The sequence below is a fragment of the Oncorhynchus gorbuscha genome, linkage group LG12 (genome assembly GCF_021184085.1).
Source record: "Oncorhynchus gorbuscha isolate QuinsamMale2020 ecotype Even-year linkage group LG12, OgorEven_v1.0, whole genome shotgun sequence".
Lineage (NCBI taxonomy): Eukaryota > Metazoa > Chordata > Actinopteri > Salmoniformes > Salmonidae > Oncorhynchus > Oncorhynchus gorbuscha.
Window position 1 is genome coordinate 77,869,563 of NC_060184.1, and position 22,468 is coordinate 77,892,030.

Genomic DNA, 22,468 nt, shown 5'->3' on the forward strand with positions numbered 1-22,468 from the left:
CTGATTAAACAAACCTGATTAGATCCATAGTTGTACATTTCAAATTTGAATTTAAAAAGAGTTTTTTTTTTTATCTCGCCACTCAAAATAATGATTGGATGAAATGTGACAAGCTAATTTTTCCGGCAGTGAAGTTGTGATTAGAGCTGTTTCCTGCGACAAACAGTGTACCGAGGCGGAGACCGACTTCAAATCAACACGTACGGTTTAAGCCCTCCAGTAATACCAAGTTGATACACTGCATCTCTGCTTGCCCAGTTCTGCAATCAACAACAAATCACACAAATACCTGTGTCTCCTCTGGCTAGGTTCCATGCATCCACCATTGTCAAATTCAAATTTAAGTAAAACTTTAACACCAAGTAACATATAGTATCTTTATTTTCTAAATACATAATAAACAGGTTCTTTATCATGTTTTTAATGCCTGATCCCTCAGAATGTCAGAAACGGAATTGGATATTAGTATTTGATAACAACCTGACATGAGTTTTCAAAATGTAAACCCGGCTTAGTTATTCAGAATTCAGATAGCGGCTCGTCATATTTGCATGTCAAGGTGTCAAGCGGTGTCATTAGCAGCAACCAGTAATCTATGCTGGATCACCCCCTCATACAGTATCTCTGATAACTAGTATTTTAACTCAATTACCTTCCTATGATACAGGGGTGAACACAAACTATTAACTCAATTTACCTTCCTACAATAGAGAAGTGAACGCAAACAGCAACGACAGATATGGTATATCAAAACAATGGCAGACGGAAAGTTACTCTCCATGCTAGTTTTGGCAGACGGAAAGTTACTCTCCATGCTAGTTTTGGCAGATGGAAAGTTACTCTCCATGCTAGTTTTGGCAGACGGAAAGTTACTCTCCATGCTAGTTTTGGCAGACGGAAAGTTACTCTCCATGCTAGTTTTGGCAGACGGAAAGTTACTCTCCATGCTAGTTTTGTAAGTATGGTGTCTATATTAGGACATATCAAGTCACAGTATATTACAGACTTAACAAATGGACACATCAAAGGAAGCAGTGTTTCAATCCAGTCTGTGAAAATGATTTATTTAAATATTATTCTGATATCATCATTACAATACAAACTGTGTCAACGTTCCAGTACAGAAGCTTCACACACACACTACCAGATCAAAATAAAATTACAGTTCATAACATTTTTGACGGCTCAACAAACAGACAAGACTGCATGGAGATGAATCATGATGAGGAGACAATACATCTACGTGGAGCTGAAACAATGGATCAGAAAAAAAACAGAAACTGATAGTGCTACTCAATTGCCATTGCGTTGTACGGAAAATTCCCCGGTAACGGAATGAGACTGAGACTCAAGATTGTTTTTACTTACAAAAATGTATGCCAAACCAAATCCAATTTATTTCAAAGTTTAACACACCATACAACTCCCAAAGTGGGCTCCCGAGTGGCACAGCGGTGCTAGAAGCGTCACTACAGACCCTGGTTCGATCCCAGGCTGTATCACAACTAGCCGTGATCGGGAGTGCCATAGGGCGGTGCACAATTAAGGGAGGGTTTGACCGAGGTAGGCCGTCATTGAAAATTTGAATTTGTTCTTAATTAACTGACTTGCCTACTAAAATAAAATAAAATAAAATAAAAACTCTATGCACAATAACTTCTTTTAGCAATTTACACAGAAATTTGACAAAAACACATTTTACTTGAAGACCAGTGGAGATGCAAAGTTTGGTTACTAAGTGACGCCACCAACAGAACAACCCGTCATCCAGTTACCATACTTTGCATCAGCACTGTTCTTTAAGTAAATGTATTAAGTTCAAGTTTTGAATGTAAATTGTTAAAAGTAGTCATTGTGGTTTCTTAAACTTTGATATCAATTTGATTTTGTTTGGCAAACATTTTAAAGTTAAAAGAAATCTGAGTCTCATCATAATTCCTTCATGTGGGATTGCCCATATCTTGTTTGATGGCTGAGACTTTGTTGCTTGTAAGCCACCACAATTGTCAGACTTTGCAATTACCTTAATAAATGTCTGTTGTCAATCCTTCAAATCAAATATATTCACTTTGCTTGACCCATAATACTTTGAAATGGTTCCATTTCTTGTTGACAAAATCCAGTGAGTTGAAGTACTGTAGGCCGTGCAACAGGTAAGTTGCCATTGGAAGAGGAAACTGATGGTGAATCCAACTGTCAATAAAGTTTTTTTTAAAGAATTGCGTAATTCCATTTCCTGTTGTTAGCAAATGAATAAATGACAACATTGTTACAAATACAGAACATCACTTGTCTCTGCTTTTAGACATTTTGATTAAAAAAGGTTACATGCTGATTATTTACTTTACAAGTTTTACAGATTTTTTTATTTAAATTTTATACAGGGATTTGACAAACTGAAGGCATTCATTTAAAGATGCAGTTCGGGATCTTAAGCACTTACAAATTCATAACATATTCATCTGAATTGCAAAACTAAATTAAATATTTTTGCACAACGTAACAGCATAAGAAATAGATGACATAGTACACAACTGCACAGTTTTCGGGGACCCGTTTTGGCTCTTGAACACTACTTTCAAAAACGACTGGCTGAAATTATACAAAAGCTCTGGAGCGTCACTTTAACTGTGCACACAAATATGCTATCCATTTCACCAGTCCCTGGCTAGAGAACTTGTATGGTATAAACATTCTACTAGCAGATGTCAACTCTTCTTTTTCAAAACGGAACATTTAGGATTAATTTAAATAGTTGTGATGTTACTTTGTTAAATGTTTACTCAATGGACTTTAGACTAGTATCGATTTGAGGTTGAGTGGCATGACACAGCCTTGCTAGACTGAGTTTTGTCATCCTGGCACCACTGGAACAGTGCAGATGAAATATATCGCCCACACATCTTGTACCCTGACAATACTTGCTGATCAGGATAAGTCTCTGGGTGGATCCTGCGGTAATCGCTGTCAGCTAACTCCAATTGCTGAATCAACAGGTTTAGATCAGTCTTTCGCAAACTTGTTCCTCGGGACCCCAAGGGGTGCACCCCCCCCCCCCCAGTACTACACAGCTGATTCCAATTATCAAAGCTGGATGATTAGTTGATTATTCAAATCAGCTGTGTAGTGCTAGGGACAAAAATCCAAATGTGCACCCAGTTTGGGAAACCCTAGTTTAGATTCTCTCACTGATCTCAGCAGTGTTGTGTACGGCAGACTGGACTATGTTAACTGTGGGAAAATCCTATTGAGACTTTCAGCAAAATGGTGCTACCTCGTGGCCCCTGGAATTTGTAGGTACTTCCCAATACCTAGAATTATTCCATCTCAGTAAGTCATTATTTTAAACAGGATTTGAAGAAATGGACAGATGTTGTGTTGTGAATCTGGGTAAGCCCAGATTGGAAATAAATTGGAACAATATGTGAGAGCACTAGGACACAGTATGAGCAAAGAGACCAATATTGGTGAACGCCATATTGTATGGCCATAGCCAACGTCTTTGGTTGCATGAAACATTTTTACAATGGAGACTCTCTTCAGTCTTTGGCTACCCTCTTCAACTAAACTGAATGGCAGATCTGAAGCATTGCTACCGCATCAATGAACACCCATTCAAACAGTACAGATGTATGATCTTAATGTGATCACCCTGTAGCAGGGGAACTTACTACTTGTAGTAAGGTTTTAAAAAGATTCAGAAATGTATATTTTACACTTAAAAAATGTCCATTAACTATAAACCACATAATTATTCAAATTTCCTGCTGCTGAAGGATTATTTTCCTGCTGTAGCAAACTGGCTTAAATTAAGATCCAGCATCTGTATTTATGGGGGAATATGTCCAGTTGTCACTTTACATAACAACAATGCGACATAACATGGATGCATCCATTTAGTTAATGGAAATGATTCAAAGTGGTGAGTGTCTATGGGAACAATGCAGAGACACTTAGAAAGCTCCCATTTCTATTAACAGTTTTGTATAACGGTAAAATCCATGACGTCTGCTAACGTGTTCTGAATCAAGAGGTCGGATTGTCAAAGCGTTGTGTCAATGAACATAGTGAAGGGATAAGAGCGAGAGCGATTTAAAACCATTTCCTTAATCACAAGACCCATTGTCTTTCTACGTCCTTACGTTTGTGTTACAGATAAGAAACATATCGTCTAGGTATCATTGGGGGAAATCATTGCACCATCAAACAGTATGAGATGTCTTCTTGGCTAATGTAAGATTCTTTACATAAAGATAGTGTCCCTGAACAGTAGGCTACAGCAGTACCTTGATACTCAGTCCTTTGTTTTCAGTGATGGTAGAACATTTAAATAGGAGAGCTGTACTGTGCGTGAAGCATGACTATTAATGGCGTTGTACAATATTAGTGCAGGCCAATTTAAATGAATAGTCTGCTGGCACGGTCACATTATGAACATTGACATGTTCATGAATCATAATAGGAAATGATAAGGGAAGGAAAAGAAGTATAATTGTAAACAGAAGAAATACCGTGTAAAAAGAAAAGATGCATCAATGAGAAGTGATCTGTAATAACAACGGTCAAGAACTGTATTTGCAAGTTACATTATGGGACGATAAAATAATTCATTGTCGAGTTGCCTTCATTTAGCAATCCGACTAGGCCTCTACATCATGTTGTTGTATTTGACTAGCTCTTTTGTTCTAAGAGGACTATGAATAGCCTTGCACGATGTAGTTTCATAATAGTGAAAACATAGCGAATGTAAGCTATACAACAGTTCCAGGTGTTTGAAATAAAACAATTATATATATACTGATATTATATATACTCAAATATAGATTTTTTTGTTTTTTTTTTGTTTTTTTTACTTTTAAGCATTGACACAATAGATTCACTGCAGGAAACCCAAAATAAAGGTCTGTGAAAGATATTCCGAGGAGCCAATGTCAGTTTCCATTTTGTTTTTCGATTGTTGGGTGCATTGAAGAAACGTTGGCACAACAGGTAATCCCGCTGGTGGCCTTTGAGAAGGTGTCTCTTGTGTACAATGAGTAATAAGAATGCATTGGGTGCAGAGTAGTGGAAAATTAGGGCCAACTGTGTCGTCCGCTTGGTGGTAATAACAGGCCATTTTCTCCTTCGTTTCGAGAAGAGGGAGTGATACTCGGAGGAAAAGTCAGTCCTTGAAACTATAGCAAGGTATCCCTCATGAAGCCACAGGCAAGAATCAGGATGGCAAGTCCAAAGCTTGTAGCTATCCTCGTGCCTGTGAAAGAAGGAATTTGGTCAACACATATACAGCGCTTATCTTGCCTTCATTTTTTAAATCACTGACAAAAACACTTATTGTTGTAATGTATGTATTTTGTACCTATAAAGCTGTACATTGGGTGTGAGGTTGGTAGTCATCCGTTGTTATATAGAATATGCATTAATTTCACGCAAAATATCTGCACAGTTGTTATCTTTAACAATGTATGCAAAAGCTATTACGACACTAGTCTGAAAGATTATATACATTATGCACATATGGAATGATCTGCTTCTGAAATTAAATATGAAGGCTGGATAAGGCCACTAGCTTCCAAATGTGAGTAAATTCATTTAAATGTATTCAAATGAACACCCACAACAACAAACAAAACAGGATAGAATCTTAGAATCTTAGAATCTTCTAAAGTACAGGAAGTACAAACGGTCTTTGAACGAACGTGAAAGGATTTACATGGACAGCTACCATTGGCTGAACTTGTCAAGCTGCTGTCTGTTCTGAAGTCAGTTTCCACTGCGTTTTGAGCAACCCACACTGTCTGACAACTGTGTGATATTAAATAGCGTGGCAGTCTTATGCAAATTTGGTTTCATTTGTGTCTCGGGGACATTGTCCTTGAATTGATAAGAGCAACAAAAAAAAGGCATCGAGGCATTTCTGTACTAAGGATAATGATGCAGAACGTATAGTACAGAAGGGAGAGATGGGAAGATATTCTGAATGGCAATGGTAAATACTGTAGTGTATATTAAGCTTTTATTCTGTTAAATCACCCTGGAACACACAAACTAAAACTGGATCCAAGGTCCAAAAGGAATAAAAAGAAACAAGATGAACTTGTTCTTGTTCCTGCCGAGACTGAAAAAAGTGTCCGGGAGGGAAAATAGCAAGAATGTAATCCTCCCGAAACAAGGCAGCATTCAGGAAATGGAAAATGAAATATTCCCTAAATCATGATGACATTTACTGGATTTTGTCTGTCAGACCAAGCACAGCAATGTTCTAAGAGGAGAATTGTCAGGGGACATTTTGGTTCAGCTCAATATCAGGAGGAGGAAAAAGACGGAGGCCTGTGACCCGCTGTTCTTCCCTGCCAGATTTAATTTGGCCCGGGGTGATCAAGTGGACAGGAGTGCCACAGAGGAGCTAGGCCAAAACATCCTCCGCATGGAGAATCATTAATCAGCTCACAGCCTGGGAGGGTGGGCTACGCTGCACTGCCGATGCAGACTGCACTGATGATGCGCAGTGAATATCTCACACCATCCACGCTAGCCCCACCTGAAAACATCACGCCACGGAATATAGCCTAAATGTCATTCTTAGATAAACAATAAACAAAAGTGCATCACATGAAAGGCTTAAAAAAAACATGAATTGTCACAACCAAACTCTTGATTTAATAAATAAGGCTAAAACCGGGAGTGAGCACATATACAATACGACACCACAGGACTGTTCATTTGACTATAAATGGCTTTAAGTTGCACAGAGTAAAGTCACCTGGTCTACTAGCAATTATTACAGTCTAACTGAGTCTCTAGTTGAATCAATATTTAGTCTAATGGAATGCAGGGCAGAGTGACCTCCCCACTGAGGGAGGGTGTATCACCCTGGCCTTATGCTGCTACCATAGGGATAGAGCTAATCTCCCATGGGCAGATTCTGCATGTAGGGCGAAGAATCACTGATTATATGGACCTATCGGGACTGGGAGGAGGTAGTGTTTTAACTGTCTTTTGGGGGGTGGGGGGGGGGGTTTGGCTGAGAGTTTCCTTTTGCGAGGGTGGAGACTTTGCAAACCGGTAGAAATCTCAATTTCTTAAAAAGTATAGACCTAGAAGTTAATCACAAAACTGATCAAATTCCCAGAGACTAAAATTCTGGGTTAACTGAGATTAGGAAAGAGCTGGCCTTGCGCCATCTATCTGCCTACATGATGGCGCTAGCTGTGGATGTGGCCTACTGAAAAAAATGCAATAACAGTCTGATTTGTCTAGTAAATCCCTGCTGGGATTTGGTGATACCAGATGGCACTGCATATAGGTGTCATTCACCCATTTCACAAATGTTCCCAGTTTTCAGTATTCTTCAACACTTAGCCATGTCGGATAGGACACGGCGTTATTCGATCTTATGAAAGTATACTGAACTAAAATATAAACGCATGCTGGTCCCATTTTTAATGAGCTGAAATAAAAGATCCCAGAAATTGTCCATATGCACAAAAAGCTTCTCTCAAATGTGTTTAAATCCCTGTTAATGAGCTTTTCTCCTTGTGCTGGGGACAAGGAAACTCCACTCTAAAATGTGCATTATTGTCACACAATGCCACAGATGTCTCCAGTTGATGGAGAGTGCAATTGGAATGCTGACTGCAGGAATATCCACCAGAGCGGTTGCCAGATAATTTAATATTCATTTCTTTACCACAAACTGCCTCCAATGTCATTTTAGAGAATTTGGCAGAACATCCTACTGGCCTCACAACCATGGTCCATGTGCAAACACGCCAGCCCAGGACCTCCACATCCAGTATGTCTGTCCGTAACAAAGCCCTTTTGAGGGGAAAAACTCACTCTGATTGGCTGGGCCTATCTCCTTAGTGGGTGGGTCTACGCCCTCCCAGGCCCACCCATGGCTGTCTCCCTGCCCAGTCATGTTACATCCATAGATTAGGGCCTAATTATTTCAATTGTCTGATTTCCTTCTATGAACGGTATCTCTGGAAAATATTTGAAATTGTTGCATGTTGCATTTATATTTTTGTTCAGCATAGTTCTTTTCCCACAACGGGTTGGCGACTTGCCACATAGTTTAAACAAAGTTGTGAAGACCTTTTGGTACATCTCACTTCTGGGACATTCATTGTATTTTGATTAAGTGATCCAAGAGCTTTGAAAAACCAACAATGCCAAAACAAATGTATGCAAACTGTGAGGTAACTAGACCTGACACATTAGCCTTCTCTGCACAGGCACGTAATGCAGACAACACTATGCACTGAATTCCTACTCGGCTAACAATTGCCATGGTTTACAGGTACGGCAATGTGTAAAATCTTTGCAGCCTGGACTGAAAGGCATACAGACAAGAAGACACGCTGATGGACAGGCAGACAAACAGACAGACTGACATACAGGCAGAAAAAAAGAAAAAAAAGATACAAAATAGATAGATGGATTGGCTGAAATTCCATGAAACATGAAACAGCGAGTACTGGAACCCAATGTAGCGGAACCCGACGAGACTCTTGCGGCGTTATCTCATCTGAACTCTGTTTGATTGTCTCACCTGAACTCTGTTTGACTATCTCATCGGAACTCTGTTTGATTGTCTCACCTGAACACTATTTGATTGTCTCACCTGAACTCTGTTTGACTGTCTCACCTGAACTCTGTTTGACTGTCTCACCTGAACTCTGTTTGACTATCTCATCTGAACTCTGTTTGATTGTCTCACCTGAACACTATTTGATTGTCTCACCTGAACTCTGTTTGATTGTCTCACCTGAACTCTGTTTGATTGTCTCACCTGAACTCTGTTTGATTGTCTCACCTGAACTCTGTTTGACTATCTCATCTGAACTCTGTTTGATTGTCTCACCTGAACACTATTTGATTGTCTCACCTGAACTCTGTTTGATTGTCTCACCTGAACTCTGTTTGACTGTCTCACCTGAACTCTGTTTGACTGTCTCACCTGAACTCTGTTTGACTATCTCATCTGAACTCTGTTTGATTGTCTCATCTGAACACTATTTGATTGTCTCACCTGAACTCTGTTTGATTGTCTCACCTGAAATCTGTTTGACTGTCTCACCTGAACTCTGTTTGACTGTCTCACCTGAACTCTGTTTGACTATCTCATCTGAACTCTGTTTGACTGTCTCACCTGAACTCTGTTTGACTATCTCATCTGAACTCTGTTTGATTGTCTCACCTGAACTCTGTTTGATTATCGCACCTGAACTCTGTTTGATTGTCTCACCTGAACTCTGTTTGATTATCTCACCTGAACTCTGTTTGATTGTCTCACCTGAACTCTGTTTGACTATCTCATCTGAACTCTGTTTGATTATCTCACCTGAACTCTGTTTGATTGTCTCACCTGAATTCTGTTTGATTGTCTCACCTGAACTCTGTTTGATTGTCTCACCTGAATTATGTTTGATTGTCTCACCTGAACTCTGTTTGACAATCTCACCTGAATTCTGTTTGATTGTCTCATCTGAACTCTGTTTGATTATCTCACCTGAACTCTGTTTGATTGTCTCACCTGAACTCTGTTTGATTGTCTCACCTGAACTCTGTTTGATTGTCTCACCTGAACGCTGTTTGATTGTCTCACCTGAATTATGTTTGATTGTCTCACCTGAACTCTGTTTGATTGTCTCACCTGAATTCTGTTTGATTGTCTCACCTGAACTCTGTTTGACAATCTCACCTGAATTATGTTTGATTGTCTCACCTGAACTCTGTTTGATTGTCTCACCTGAACTCTGTTTGACTATCTCACCTGAATTATGTTTGATTGTCTCACCTGAACACTATTTGATTGTCTCACCTGAACTCTGTTTGACTATCTCATCTGAATTATGTTTGATTGTCTCACCTGAACTCTGTTTGATTATCTCACCTGAACTCTGTTTGATTGTCTCACCTGAACTCTGTTTGACTGTCTCACCTGAACTCTGTTTGATTGTCTCACCTGAACTCTGTTTGACTGTCTCACCTGAACTCTGTTTGATTGTCTCACCTGAACTCTGTTTGATTATCTCACCTGAACTCTGTTTGATTGTCTCACCTGAACTCTGTTTGATTGTCTCACCTGAACTCTGTTTGATTGTCTCACCTGAACTCTGTTTGATTGTCTCACCTGAACTCTGTTTGATTATCTCACCTGAACTCTGTTTGACTATCTCACCTGAACTCTGTTTGATTGTCTCACCTGAACTCTGTTTGATTATCTCACCTGAACTCTGTTTGATTGTCTCACCTGAACTCTGTTTGATTGTCTCACCTGAACTCTGTTTGATTGTCTCACCTGAACTCTGTTTGATTGTCTCACCTGAACTCTGTTTGACTGTCTCACCTGAACTCTGTTTGATTGTCTCACCTGAACTCTGTTTGATTGTCTCACCTGAACTCTGTTTGATTGTCTCACCTGAACTCTGTTTGATTGTCTCACCTGAACTCTGTTTGATTATCTCACCTGAACTCTGTTTGATTATCTCACCTGAACTCTGTTTGATTGTCTCACCTGAACTCTGTTTGATTGTCTCACCTGAACTCTGTTTGATTGTCTCACCTGAACTCTGTTTGATTGTCTCACCTGAACTCTGTTTGATTATCTCACCTGAACTCTGTTTGATTATCTCACCTGAACTCTGTTTGATTGTCTCACCTGAACTCTGTTTGATTGTCTCACCTGAACTCTGTTTGATTGTCTCACCTGAATTCTGTTTGATTGTCTCACCTGAACTCTGTTTGACAATCTCACCTGAATTATGTTTGATTGTCTCACCTGAACTCTGTTTGATTGTCTCACCTGAACTCTGTTTGACTATCTCACCTGAATTATGTTTGATTGTCTCACCTGAACACTATTTGATTGTCTCACCTGAACTCTGTTTGACTATCTCATCTGAATTATGTTTGATTGTCTCACCTGAACTCTGTTTGATTATCTCACCTGAACTCTGTTTGATTGTCTCACCTGAACTCTGTTTGACTGTCTCACCTGAACTCTGTTTGATTGTCTCACCTGAACTCTGTTTGACTGTCTCACCTGAACTCTGTTTGATTGTCTCACCTGAACTCTGTTTGATTATCTCACCTGAACTCTGTTTGATTGTCTCACCTGAACTCTGTTTGATTGTCTCACCTGAACTCTGTTTGATTGTCTCACCTGAACTCTGTTTGATTGTCTCACCTGAACTCTGTTTGATTATCTCACCTGAACTCTGTTTGACTATCTCACCTGAACTCTGTTTGATTGTCTCACCTGAACTCTGTTTGATTATCTCACCTGAACTCTGTTTGATTGTCTCACCTGAACTCTGTTTGATTGTCTCACCTGAACTCTGTTTGATTGTCTCACCTGAACTCTGTTTGATTGTCTCACCTGAACTCTGTTTGACTATCTCACCTGAACTCTGTTTGATTGTCTCACCTGAACTCTGTTTGATTGTCTCACCTGAACTCTGTTTGACTGTCTCACCTGAACTCTGTTTGATTGTCTCACCTGAACTCTGTTTGACTGTCTCACCTGAACTCTGTTTGATTGTCTCACCTGAACTCTGTTTGACTGTCTCACCTGAACTCTGTTTGATTGTCTCACCTGAACTCTGTTTGACTGTCTCACCTGAACTCTGTTTGATTGTCTCACCTGAACTCTGTTTGACTGTCTCACCTGAACTCTGTTTGATTGTCTCACCTGAACTCTGTTTGACTGTCTCACCTGAACTCTGTTTGACTGTCTCACCTGAACTCTGTTTGATTGTCTCACCTGAACTCTGTTTGATTGTCTCACCTGAACTCTGTTTGATTGTCTTGGCTGATGATGTCTGAGAGCTGGAGGTAGAGCGAACCCTCAGGTCGGGGCTCATGCTGTCTTGTGCTGCTGTGGCGCCTGTCTTGCGTGGCTTCTTATCTGCTGTCAGGTGGGACAAGGGGGATGTCTTCTTGGCCAGCCTGATGCGGGGCCGGGTGCTGTTCACCTTCAGATAGGCCTGGACCTTGTACTCCAGCAGCTCTCCGTAGTTGGCGTTGGTGACTCTGCACTCGTACAGGCCCTCGTCACTCTTTCCCACCCGGGAGATCTGCAGTTTGTGGGAGATGTCGTTTCCCTGTACCTTCACTGTCTGTAGGGAGATATAGAGATGTTCAACTAACAATCCAGGAGCAACCTACATCACAAAGCCACATGACTAGTGGTGCAGTACAGAGAACCATGTAATGACACAACAGTAACCCACAGTGATGGTTTTATGAGTCCATACTTATGGAGTGTCCATATTCTACATCTGCAGTGCGTGCTGTTTGGGGTTTTAGACTGGGTTTCTGTTTAAGCACTTTGTGACATCTGCTCATGGAAATTTTTTTTATTTAATTTGATGTCTTAATATGGACACCATACACATTCTGTACATGCAGTAACTTACACTTATTTTAGTCCCTTCATCGTCTGGATCCGGCTCTGGTATCACTTCCATCTAAGAAAACAGAGAAAACAAAAATACACCTAAAAAAACAGGAAGAAAGCTGAAAAGACATTTGAAAAGTGGACAGCAATGCATTATGGGTCTCTAAGAGTGTGCCATTCCAACAAATGTTCGAGGAGATATATTTTTATACCAGTTTAGTCTTCGCAGACACTCAAATATAACTAGTCAGACAGCCTCTGGCATTCCTTTAGTACGGTGTACTCAAAAGTATATTTTGTGTGTAAATGCAGTATCGTCGTCATCCATGGACGACTATAAATGTTTGATAGCTACATCGATAAGTAGTTAATCACACATGGAAGCAGCAAAAACATACCAATATCACCACAAAAGATTGGCTAATATGAAGGAACCCCCCCCCCATTCTGTACATTTAGAATGGGGACAAAGCTTTATGAAAAGAATCAATGAAATACAGTTACTTCGATATTCAGTCAAAAGAAACAGTATGAAACAGAATGTTTATACTCTTTGAGAAATTGACAACTGACTGCAACAAATTTTTACTCATAAATGACATTGAGCTGGCAAAGAACTCTACATCATCATCTAAGAAAAGCCAACGTTTTCTCTACATGCTGATGAGACATAATGAACTGTCTGGTGTCTTTATACACACAACAAATGTTTCAATAGGAGACTCTCAAATGAAGTGAAAACACAGAGACATCAAAAGAAAAGGGATACAGCTTCAGGTTGAACATGTCCACATTCTGGCTCTGGTGGCTGTATTCTGGCACCACAGCAAACACTCAGCCCAAAGCCGACATCATGGACTGGGCATTGATTTTAGAGGGTATAATTTATTTAATCTTCATCGAAGGCCAAATGGACTTCCGGGAAAGTGTGCTGATGACAGACTTGAGCAGAGCAAACCAGTCCATGAAAGAAACACCTTCAGAAGATGAAATATGTCGGCTTCACAAGAGACTTTTAAGGTGGAAAAGGTACAGGAGCTCCATAAGAAAACCTGAACAGGTGGAAAAGGTACAGGAGCTCCATAAGAAAACCTGAACAGGTGGAAAAGGTACAGGAGCTCCATAAGAAAACCTGAACAGGTCGAAAAGGTACAGGAGCTACATAAGAAAACCTGAACTAGCCAGTTTTCCCTCAAGTATATAATGACTTTCGAGAAGCCACTACTTACAAAAGAATACTTTCTTTCAACTGCGATCAAAACTATCAATAATAGACAATTGCGTACGATGATGTCAAGAGAATTGGTGGGGCCTCGGCATGGATTTGACTAAAAGTCCCCCATCTCAATATTTTCTTCACAAAATGTCCCTTGATTAAACTATAGAGTCCATGTAGTGTCCATATAAGTCACCTGGGATGGATACTCTTCTAAAAGATAGAAATACACTCACATATGTCCTGCTGGTTTCCTTCTATAGTCCGAATAATGCTGTAGAGTGGACGCACTGTAGAATGTGAACTAGTTCATCTAACCATCAATGACCAAAGACTAGGTTCAGCAGAAAAAGATTGAAGCCTGTCTCTCTAGTTCAGTCCTGGATCACAGTTTTATAGGGTCATTTATCCCAATTGGGTCTAGTCAATTTACAGTGGCTTTGCGAACCATAAAAAAATGCTGGGCATTTAATTGTAGAACTCCATTAGTCATTTAGCCTTGTACAAATGCAATTAACTTAATTGTGACGTAATGAATTTTTCGATATTCATTCAGAATCCAGGGATTTATCATGAAGCGTAATAGACATTTATAGGCCACTTGCAGACTGGCATGGAAGTGTGTTGATTTCATGATGAGAGAAATCTATTACAATGTACAGAAGCGTTAGCCTATCTGTAGCTCAAGCATAGCAGAACAGCATGTTTCCTCAAATGGGAAATAGACTCCAGTCTTAGAATTTTCATCAATAATGATACCCTTTTGTCTACAAATGTGTTTTGTTTAATTTACAAGTGTTCTTTAGAGTGAATTAACGTCTTTTGACTGTGATGCAAAAGTTTGCAGTGATACTAAGAAACAAAAGCTCCATTATTTTCTCATTTATATTTCATTTTTCTATGCCTGGCTGCCTCCGAGCTCCACACACTCTCCGTTTCAATCTCTTGTCTCTTTATTACAAAAACCCTCCACCATCACACACTGCCATTCTTCATGCGAACTGAAATTGACTTCTTGTAAAATGTGTCCCGCAATTACTGTGCATAAAGCAAGTGGCCGTCCAGGTCCCTGCAACCAAATGAATGTCAAAAGAGAAGAGTGGATGAATGTACATTGAGATACAGACCTAAATGTACAACACTTCCACCCTTCATTACGACCGTCTGACATATTTCATTATAATGAACTAGAGGCTGTTATAATTGTTAGGTTATTGTCTATAGGCCCCCATGTGTTACATTTCATTAATTACAAGCAATCAATAAGCAGCCTTGATTTAAAAACCAATCAAATCATACGATCAGCTGCAACAACAAGACTCACTCCCTCATCCTTCAAGAGCTGGGCTCTTGAGCTCAACACGTTATTCCCCTCTCACTGTCTGGAGTAGTGAGGAACATGTCCATTACTACGCCCAAGTCTACAACCAGATGAACACCAGTCAACTAGGATGTAGATTCACTTTCTGTAACACTTGACTTAAAGTCAACCGGTTAGGGTTTAATAGCAGTCATTTGGTAACACTGGACTTAAAGGCCAGTAAGCATTTCACAATAGCATTTCACAGCTGCTTTATCCTGTGGATGTGACAGATTCATTTTGATTTGATTTGAAAAGTAGAAGCCCTGTGCACAGCAGTGTGTCTTCTTCAAGTGGGTTAGGAACAACTTGGAATCCAAATCACATGCAAAAAACCACACACTTGGAAAGACAACAGTTGATCTTGATGCATTGTCTGATGCTGTCCTAATATGGAAGTGTGCCAGTTTTACATTTGTTTTGGGAACTGCAAGTGAACTTTCTCTACAAAATCTCTGCCTCTATAACAAGTCCTTCGTCATAACATCAAGTACCCAATAATAACGTTAGAGTGTGTTAAGCCGGAGTACATAAAATGCCATGCAAGCCTTGTAAGTGCTCGCTAATTACAAAGCTCACTGACTCTTGAGTGGGCGCTCAAGACGTTATGGTGCGAGATCTGCTGTTAATGTTAATTATGGCCACTGCAATCATGTTCTTGAGTTCTTCTCAAATGGAAAAAAGCTGGACGGGCTCCCCTGCCATTGGTCAAGTGTCCGATGATGAAACGGTAATTACATGTACAATAGATGAACTGTAGCATCTCCCAATATGAAAGAGAGTGTAGGACTCGGTTTCAGTCGGCTAAACAGCTCTCCAAGTGTACATAGGTTTTAACTGACAGAACAAAAAGTCATTTAAAATGAGTTTTGGAAAATACTGCTGTACGTGATCGCATTTCATACATTTTTGGTGTACTGTTTGCATTAAATCTGTATAAGTTATCACCTCTTTCCATTTGAGAAGATCTCAATGGGTGGCAGGTAGCCCAGTGGTTAGAGCGTAGAGGTGGCAGGTAGCCCAGTGGTTAGAGTGTAGAGGTGGCAGGTAGCCCAGTGGTTAGAGTGTAGAGGTGGCAGGTAGCCCAGTGGTTAGAGCGTAGAGGTGGCAGGTAGCCCAGTGGTTAGAGTGTAGAGGTGGCAGGTAGCCCAGTGGTTAGAGTGTAGAGGTGGCAGGTAGCCCAGTGGTTAGAGCGTAGAGGTGGCAGGTAGCCCAGTGGTTAGAGTGTAGAGGTGGCAGGTAGCCCAGTGGTTAGAGCGTAGAGGTGGCAGGTAGCCCAGTGGTTAGAGTGTAGAGGTGGCAGGTAGCCCAGTGGTTAGAGTGTAAAGGTGGCATGTAGCCCAGTGGTTAGAGTGTAGAGGTGGCAGGTAGCCCAGTGGTTAGAGTGTAGAGGTGGCAGGTAGCCCAGTGGTTAGAGTGTAGAGGTGGCAGGTAGCCCAGTGGTTAGAGTGTAGAGGAGGCAGGTAGCCCAGTGGTTAGAGCGTAGAGGTGGCAGGTAGCCCAGTGGTTAGAGGTTAGAGGTGGCAGGTAGCCCAGTGGTTAGACTGTAGAGGTGGCAGGTAGCCCAGTGGTTAGAGTGTAGAGGTGGCAGGTAGCCCAGTGGTTAGAGTGTAGAGGTGGCAGGTAGCCCAGTGGTTAGAGCGTAGAGGTGGCAGGTAGCCCAGTGGTTAGAGCGTTGGGACAGGAACCGAAAGGTTGCTGAATCAAATCCCCGAGCTGACAAGGTTAAAAAAATATGTTGTTCCTCCCCTGAACAAGACAATTAACCCACTGTTCCCCGGTAGGTTGTGATTGTAAATAAGAATTTGTTCTTATCTGACTTGCCAGGTTAAATAAAATATCACTGCACAGGACTTGTGAAATGAGTGACTTTGAGATTAAATAGTGTAAAGTAACAATCTGAGCATTTCAGGGCTGTTTAGACACACAAGTAAATGTGATTTTTAAAAAGCAAGAGGAAGGAACTCCTACTCAGCTCTTCAGAAGTTCCCAGTGTGGAAACAGGAGACAGGATTCCGTTTAAAAGAGCTTCTAAAAATGGCTTCAAAGCCACGTGCGGCTCCCTAGTCTCCTCTAACGCCACACCACCTTGGCAACTATATAAGTGAAGTATGAGGACCGTGGTGGTTTTTCAAGTACATCATCAAACCTCTCAGTCAAATCAGCAATTCCATCATATAGAAGTCCAATCAGTTCCCATACAAGTGAAGGCACAGAGGAATTTCTCCAATATTTGATGTTTCTCACAGATGTTGAGTTATCCTCTTGTTAGTGCCATCATAGAGCCCCACACACACACACACACACACACCGAACACACACCGAACACACAACAAACTACTGAAAAGGAACATGGCAACGTCTCAATGTCTCAAAAAGAGACAGCTGTAGGTAAACTTAAACAAATGTTTACTGGAGAATATTGAAAGTCAATTGATTGGGCAGTTTTATGTTAAGTGCCTCTCTGACACAGAGGAAAGGAAGAGTTGGTGGTATGTTACAAATGAGGAGACTGAGACAGAGGAAGACAATAAGGAAGAGGATGACAATATGAAATGTCAATGTAAAGTAGGCGATTATGAAAAAATGGTGAAGTGCCGTGGAAAACAACTGAAGCATGTTTAATACAGTAGAATCATTATGAGAATTGAATGACAAAGTACCATGGGAATACATTCATTAATCAAGGTTCATGAAGGGAGTTTGACAATCACATCTGATGCACAAGCACGTCCTATTTTCAACGTGAAACTGGTCCACAGTAAAATGAAACATTTCAACCCTTTCCGTCTCTGTGTGTTTTGCATTCTTTCTCTGAATCAATAGTTTAATTGTGACTTCCTTCCTCTCTTCTCCTCTTCTTGTTCATCGGAGATATTCTGAGAAACAAGGTGGAGGTGAGACACAACAGTTCAGTTCCAAGGAGGCAGCACCAACATCCTCTACCATCAATGTCATCTCTGTTGAAATGTCTAGGGAAAATGCATTGGCCTTTCAGAATCGGCAGAGGCTGTGTGAGTCACAGTGGAGTAAAAGAGAGGAAATTAAAGTTAGCCAACAGAAATAATAGTTCAAGGACCAAAACATCAGGAAGATAAAAAACTTACAAAATAACTTAGAGAACACCTCCATATTCCCATGGAGAGATGTTGAAAGAAAACTTTTTCTACCTTTTCTATATACTATAGGTCTCTTCACTGATGTTGTTAATGTCTCTGGGCAAGAAGTGCCTACGCATGGAAACACACTTAGTGTTTATAGAACAAAACAATACATTATTCACACTCATGTTGAATAATCACTGTAATTATGAAGCTAACTTTAATATGCACAGTCTAATAAGAGTCACTTTATGCTATTATCCAATTTGATGGAAGTAAATTAGCACATCAATTAACATCTTAAAACATCTTGAGGTATTTAAGTCAAAATCATTGGTGGATGACAGATCTTGTGATAACATATCCTTTCTTTAGGATTCATTTGGTTCTCAATGCAACACACCCCTTTTAGGCAATGGAAAATTGAGAGAGAGTGAGAGAGAGAGAGAGAGAGAGAGAGAGAGAGAGAGAGAGAGAGAGAGAGAGAGAGAGAGAGAGAGAGAGAGAGAGAGACAGAGAGAGAGAGACAGAGAGAGAGAGAGAGAGAGAGAGAGAGAGAGAGAGACAGACAGAGAGAGAGAGACAGAGAGACAGAGCCCCTTTTAGGCAATGGAAAATTGAGAGAGAGAGAGAGAGAGAGAGAGAGAGAGAGAGAGAGAGAGAGAGAGAGAGAGAGAGAGAGAGAGAGAGAGAGAGAGAGAGAGAGAGAGAGAGAAAGAGAGAGAGAGAGAGAGAGAGAGAGAGAGAGAGAGAGAGAGAGAGAGAGAGAGAGAGAGAGAGAGAGAGAGAGAGAGAGAGAGAGATAATAAAAGTACACTAATTACTAAAGTATATTTCCTGGATCTGATAATAATCATTTTGATTGAAACTCCCCTTGAAGGGATTGATATAATCATATTGAATGGAATCAAACTGAAGAGATTCCAGTTGGAAACAAATACACCCATTTCCCTCAACGATGTCAATAACACACGCTATATCCTGTCACTTACACTGTTTTGTTTCATGTAAAGCCAACCAATGAGTGGGGCATATCCACATATAAACTCAGCAAAAAAAATGAACGCCACATTTTCAGGACCCTGTCTTTCAAAGATAATTTGCAAAAATCGAAATAACTTCACAGATCTTCATTGTAAAGGGTTTAAAAACTGTTTCCATTGCTTGTTCAATGAACCATAAACAATGAATGAACATGCACCTGTGGAACGGTCGTTAAGACATTAACACCTTACAGACGGTAGGTAATTAAGGTCACAGTTGAAAACTTAGGACACTAAAGAGACCTTTCTACTGACTCTGAAAAACACCAAAAGAAAGATGCCCAGGATCCCTGCTCATCTGTGTGAACGTGCCTTAGGCATGCTGCAAGGAAGCATGAGGACTGCAGATGTGGCCACAGCAATACAATGCAAAGTACAATGTCCGTACTGTGAGACGCCTAAGACAGCGCTACAGGGAGACAGGGCGGACAGCTGATCGTCCTCGCTGTGGCATACCATGTGTAACAACACCTGCACAGGATCGGTACATCCGAACATTACACCTGCGGGACAGGTACAGGATGGAAACAACAACTGCCCGAGTTACACCAGGAACGCACAATCCCTCCATCAGTGCTCAGACTGTCCGCAATAGGCTGAGAGAGGCTGGACTGAGGGCTTGTAGGCCTGTTGTAAGGCAGGTCCTCACCGGCAACAGCGTCGCCTATGGGCACAAACCCACCGTCGCTGGACCAGACGGGACTGGCAGAAATTGCTCTTCCCTGACGAGTTGCGGATTTGTCTCACCAGGGTTGATGGTCGGATTCACGTTTATCATCGAAGGAATGAGCGTTACACCGAGGCCTGTACTTTGGAGCGGGATCTATTTGGAGATGGAAGGTCCGTCATGGTCGGGGGCGGTGTGTAACAGCATCAACGGACTGAGCTTGTTGTCATTGCAGGCAATCTCAACTCTGTGCGTTACAGGGAAGACATCCTCCTCCCTCATGTGGTACCCTTCCTGCAGGCTCATCCTGCCTTGACCCTGCAACATGACAATGCCACCAGCCAAACTGCTCGTTCTGTGCGTGATTTCCTGCAAGACAGGAATGTCAGTGTTCTGCCATGACCAGCGAAGAGCGCAGATTTCAATCCCATTGAGGATGTCTGTGACCTTTTAGATCGGAGGGTAAGGGCTAGGGCCATTCCCCCCAGAAATGTCCGGGAACTTGCAGGTGCCTTGATGGAAGAGTGGGGTAACATCTCACAGCAAGAACTGGAAAATCTGGTGCAGTCCATGAGGAGGAGATGCACTGCAGTACTTAATGCAGCTGGTGGCCACACCAGATACTGACTGTTACTTTTGATTTTGACTCCCCCTTGTTCAGGGACACATTATTGCATTTATGTTAGTCACATGTCTGTAGAACTTGTTCAGCTTATGTCTCAGTTGGTGAATCTTGTTATGTTCATAGAAATATTTACACATGTTAATTTTCCCAAAAGTAAAAGCAGTTGGCAACGTGTCTTCTTTGAGTTTAGAATGTGTAAAAACCCATTACACAACAACATGCCATAACCTGTCACCACATCCCTCAACGTAATGGTGTTGAGGCAACATATTGTCAGTAAGAGCAGCAGGGGTGCATGGATGATTGATACCTCTAGCCCTCAAATATATAGATAGCTGGTCTGCTCTCTGATAGACAGCCTGAAATGACTTGTTTCACTCACGGAAAGTGGTTTCTCTCTTCTCCCACCCGAGAGCAGGGAAACCCAAGATTTCTTCTCCAAAGTAGATATTTACATTGCTGAGACATTGACCCTGCATTTCAGACAGCTAAGAAAACCCTAACTGTGTCCTTGTGAACAGATACAGTATGGTCTTGATGTATGTCTGTTGAGCAAACAAAAACACCACAACTTTCCAAGGCAGAGAACATTTAAGTGACGAAGCAGCAGGGGTGGAAATTAGGCTAGCACATGGCCGACATTGAGAGTGTTAACCCTCTCAAGGCTGCCGGCTCAGACTGCATCCCAAGCCGCATCCTCAGAGCATCCTCAGAGCATGCGCAGACCAGCTTGCTGGAGTGTTTGAACACCCGAGCCACTGCCTGTTCACCCTGCTATCAAATCAAATCATCCAGAAGGTGAGGTCAGTACAGGTACATCAAAGCTGGGACAGAGAGACTGAAAAACAGCTTCTATCTCAAGGCCATCAGACTGTTAAACAGCCATCACTAGCCGGCTATCACCTGGTTATTCAACCATGCACCTTAGAGGCTGCTGCCCTATATACATAGACATGGCATCACTGGCCACTTTAATAATGTTTACCTACTGCTTTACTCATTTCATATGTGTATACTGTATTCTATTCTACTGAATTTTAGTCAATGCCACTCTGACATTGCTCATCTTAATATTTATAAATGTCTTAATTCTATTGTTATACTTTTAGATTTGTGTGTATTGTTGTGAATTGTTATATACTACTGCAATGCTAGGAACACAAGCATTTCACATCTGCAAAAAAATGTGTATGTGACCAATAACATTTGATTTGATGTTAAAAATCGGTAAAGTTAGATTTTAATATCAACAAATAACCTTCAATTCATTTTGCATTTACATCTTTTATGAAAATTTAAAGAAACCAATAAATACACTTAATCAATAAGATTTAATTTTTCTAATTATCTTTCTCAAAAACGTTTGTATGTTTTCCCTTCCAAAATAATTTTTCTTCATTGTTTGGTTCCCAATATTTTACAGTTACCCTGTGACCCCACTAGGGGTCGTGACCCCGACTTTGAATACCACTGCACTGGCTCAAGGATAGTAATTTTCGAACAGAGATACTAGAAAATGTGCCAAACTAGAGATGCCTTTTCCATTTTCGTGTAGCAGACCCAAGCTAGTAGAAATTGCAAACTACGAGCCTGGATGGCCAGTGTCAAAAATAATTACAATTAGTACTTAAGTCATTTTGTGGACTATCTGTACTTTAGTTTACTATTTATATTTTAGAAAATGTTTATTTTTACTTCACTACATTCCTAAAGAAAATAATATACGTTTTACTCCATTCATTTTCCCTGACACCCAAAGTACTTGTTACATTTTGAATGCTTAGCAGGACAGGAAAATGGTCCAAGTCACACACTTATCAACAGAACATCCCTGGTCATCCCTACTGTCTCTGATCTGGAGGACTCACTAAACAGAGAACATCCCTGGTCATCCCTACTGTCTCTGATCTGGTGGACTCACTAAACAGAGAACATCCCTGGTCATCCCTACTGTCTCTGATCTGGAGGACTCACTAAACAGAGAACATCCCTGGTCCTCCCTACTGCCTCTGATCTGGAGGACTCACTAAACAGAGAACATCCCTGGTCCTCC

At 40.9% G+C, this 22,468-nt stretch overlaps 1 protein-coding gene across 1 annotated transcript in view; it reads right to left on the bottom strand.

Moving 5' to 3' along the window:
• Window positions 1-1,032: 1,032 nt before the first annotated feature.
• The window catches only part of LOC123991415 (V-set and transmembrane domain-containing protein 2A-like), a 46,453-nt gene continuing 25,017 nt past the window's right edge, over window positions 1,033-22,468 (bottom strand). Inside the window, exons 3-5 of the mRNA XM_046292993.1 lie at window positions 12,423-12,473; window positions 11,792-12,122; window positions 1,033-5,251 (exon numbers count right to left, since the gene is read on the bottom strand). Coding sequence (XP_046148949.1) covers window positions 5,175-5,251; window positions 11,792-12,122; window positions 12,423-12,473 — 459 coding nt within the window. The 3' untranslated portion in view covers window positions 1,033-5,174. The remainder of the gene's footprint in view (window positions 5,252-11,791; window positions 12,123-12,422; window positions 12,474-22,468) is intronic.